Source organism: Priapulus caudatus, unplaced genomic scaffold (genome assembly GCF_000485595.1).
Source record: "Priapulus caudatus unplaced genomic scaffold, Priapulus_caudatus-5.0.1 Scaffold1588, whole genome shotgun sequence".
Classification (NCBI taxonomy): domain Eukaryota; kingdom Metazoa; phylum Priapulida; class Priapulimorpha; order Priapulimorphida; family Priapulidae; genus Priapulus; species Priapulus caudatus.
In genome coordinates, this window is record NW_014578649.1 from 27,199 (window position 1) to 30,834 (window position 3,636).

The 3,636-nt window shown below is 44.3% G+C and overlaps 1 protein-coding gene and 1 non-coding gene across 2 annotated transcripts in view; one reads left to right on the forward strand and one right to left on the reverse strand.

Moving 5' to 3' along the window:
• Positions 1 to 3,636, reverse strand: part of LOC106817076 — a 10,127-nt gene that overhangs the window by 1,186 nt on the left and 5,305 nt on the right. Inside the window, exon 4 of the mRNA XM_014821723.1 lies at positions 474 to 548. Coding sequence (XP_014677209.1) covers positions 474 to 548 — 75 coding nt within the window. The remainder of the gene's footprint in view (positions 1 to 473; positions 549 to 3,636) is intronic.
• On the forward strand, positions 1,119 to 1,191 carry Trnar-ccu. Its single transcript has one exon. It is a non-coding gene; the product is annotated as a tRNA-Arg (tRNA).

A 3,636-nucleotide genomic window follows, 5' to 3' on the forward strand; every position in this document is an offset into this window, starting at 1 on the left:
TCGGGTGCTGCTGCTGCTGCTGCTGCTGCTGCTGCTGCTGCTACTGCTGCTGCTGCTGCTGCTGCTGACTGAAAAGCTGCATTTTCTCCTCAATTGAGTCGATCGCTTATCGCTCGTGTATATTATTGGCAGCGAGGTGCATGCATGACAGCGCGCAATGTTATATATAAATATAAGGTGTTATATACACACACACACACACGCGCATGCATGCACCCACACATATACATATATAAATACATATATATATATATGCTGTAGCATGGTGGTGGTGGTGGTGGTGTGTGTGTGTGTGTATGTGTGTGTGTGTATGGAGTGGGGGGTCTTGATCCTGCTCCCATTGCTCTGCTCCTTTAGTGCAGAGAAGGGATACGCAGGTACCCTGCCCCCCTATACCTAGCACCTACACTCTACTCTCAGGGATGTATATATATCTGACCCGATTCACAGGTCTCGAGAATGAGCGGACATACCTTTGGTTTTTCTCCAGAGTTCTTGTTTCCCCGTTTTTGCGCTTCCTCCTCCGTTCTCCCCGTCTTCTGTGGTGCCTGAAATATCAAAGGAAAATGTATTAATATATTTTATATGTTTATAAATTACTACACGTTTTTTATATATATATAATATATATATAAATAATTATACAGTTTTTTAATGACTTGACATTGTCACAAGCATGTCTAGTTGTGGTTTCATTGGACATGTAATATCAGTAAACGTGCGCAATTACTAATAGCATCTGGTTAAGATAATAACATGTTATTAATAATTATTATTAACGCCATTATCACACTTGACGTAGCATCGCTATATTCTAGACACAGGCTCATAGCAGAGCACTTAAATCAACGTTGATGTGCTCTGCTCATAGCATAGGCACATTGTGCTGACTAGTGGCTCCACCTAGTGGAGGAAAGCGCAGAATGTAATTATTGATTTCTATCGAGGCCGTTACGAGCAGAAATGCGCGCGTATTTAAACAACCGTTACGTTCTGCTTAATCGTGAAATTATTTTAAACATTAAAATCACTTCCACATCATTCGGTCGTGAATTGAAAGCTTTATTGCAGCAATTACGGTTACAAATAGGCTACCCTCGACCTGATTCTTGCTTGGAGCCCCAGTGGCCTAATGGATAAGGCATCGGTCTCCTAAACCGGGGATTGTGGGTTCGAGTCCCACCTGGGGTAAAAACTTTTCTTCGACTTTTTCATTTCCTAAACGAATCTCGGCGCTGGCGCGTGTTTTTTTTGCCCGCTTCTGAGCGCACAGAGAATTTTAAAATCGATTCGAGAAAACGCAGATCTCGCGACACGCAGCGAGGCGCACGCGTCGCCGCAGCGGCCCCCCCCCACCCCGGGGGGGGGGGCGCACCACCATTGTTAAAAGTGCTGGGGACGTGCCGCTGGACAGGGTATATTTTCCGAACATCATTATTATATTTTACAAGCATCATTATTGGCACAGGGTTATCTAGATACACGTACACCCATCAAGCTGATATTGGACCAATATTGGCAAAACAATATGGGGCCAATATCACCAGGCAGATATTGGACCAATATATCAACCAATATTAGCAAAACAATATTGGGCCAATATCACCAGGCCGATATTGAACCAATATCTGCCTATATTGACAGGACCATAACCGAAATGTGCAATATTGCAACAGGTTACACTTTTTAGTGCAGTATATTGGGACAGGGTGTATTTTATAGTGATGGGAATCGACTGGAATTTCATAATCGATTATCGGTTTCCCTTAACCGATCGATAATCGATTATAATCAGATAATCAGTTAATAATAGCATAGATTTAATTTAATCTTACTTTGTATATACAATTATACAAGAAAGAGGGGAGAGGGAGAGAGAGAGAGAGGAGAGCAATCGAGAGTCAATAAAGAGTTCATTTCACGTACTCGGCGCACCGAATGTCGATCAACTAACTATATAATCGGCCTCTCGTATTTATTTAATCTTCTCGAACGCTTGAAATGTTCTTGGCTGCATGTTCCTTCTATTGCGAACAAACGAATGAAATAAGTCAGGGGTGTTCTGCGGTTGACGTTTGACCTGTGGAAGCTAGGCGAATGAATGGCTGAACCATCCTGAGGGAAAGCTTGCCTAATTAATTGATTTATTGATTGATTTAATTAATTAGTTGATTTATTGATTGATTTAATTAATTAGTTGATTTATTGATTGATTTAATTAATTAGTTGGCAGAGATGCCCCCTCCCCCCGAGTTGTACTGCATCGCAAAATGCACATTTTTACGAATGTTACGTCGTCTGTTACGGAATGGACTGACCAGGAACACTAACACTACCGTGTGAATGTGTGGCCTCGTGCGTGCGTGCGTGCGTGTGTGGTTGGGTGCGTGCGTGCGTGTGTGGTTGAGGGCTTGCGTGAGTGCTTGCATGCCTGCATGCGTGTCTGGTTGCGTGCGTGCGTGTGTGGGTGCTTGCGTGCGTGCGTGTGTGGGTGCTTGCGTGCTTGTGTGTGTCTGGTAGCATGCGTGTGTGTGTGTGTGTGTGTGTGTGTGGGTGCCTGCGTGCGCGCATTCCCGAATTCTGTTGCACTTGAATTCTACTAACTTGAATACGCTGCGACCTCGTAGCCTAAACTCGTGCGTGTGTGCGTGCGTGCGTGCGTGCGTGCGTGCGTGCGTGTCTTCCTGGTACTATGTGCCTACCTGGCTGGCGTACTCTGCGCTGTTCAGACTCGATCATTAATTGACACCTAAATGTTTCGTCTTCCATAATGAGTGAATGAATTCCTCGTCACGTGTAAACTCTGTAATTGTTGCCTGTAGCGGCTTGACGTTGTTAGTCAAGCTTAGTGTGCGTGCGTGCGTGCGTGCTGCGTGCGTGCGTGCATGTTTGGAAGGGGGAATAGTAATTTGTAGTGTATGTGCGTCCGCGTGCATGTTTCGAAGGGACAATAGCGCAATTATGCATATCTTTGTTTTGAACGTATATGTACGCAGCTGCGCGGATTCAGAATGATCGCCAATTCAGTTTTAATTTCTGAGCGCGTTGCCCTTTGAATGATGCACTGTAATTCGATTTGTTACGAGCCCCGGAGTTCGTTTGCTAAACGTGTGTTTCCTGCGGATTCTTCACCGCGGAAAATTTCAAATTTCGAAATCGATTCCGTATTTACGACGCGGTTGCGTTTTCTTTCCCCCGCGCGGGAGAATTTTTTTTTCTCCGTCGGTACAATGTTCGCACAATCTTTGTCGCAAAGGCGTGTCTCGTGAATTCGGGAATTAAAATGCTCGATGGAGTCGATTAAAACGAATGGTAAAGAAAAAGGTAAAATGGTAAATGGATTGCGTAAATTGGCGTGCGTATATAGCGTTGATCGGGCAAGGCGAGTCATAGTGTGGCAACTAGTTGTTGTCTCTGTGTCTGTAAACCGTGGTTGCGCGTATGCTTGGCCATCGTACTCGGAAATAATTATTTTTAACGTGGTAAAAACAATTTAACCGCGGTTAAATTATAATGGCCCTTGTCCCCAATCAGAGGCCTCGTCGCACATAATTTAACCGCGGTTAAATTATAATGGCCCTTGTTCCCAATCAGAGGCCTCGTCGCACATAATTTAACCGCGGTTAAATTATAATG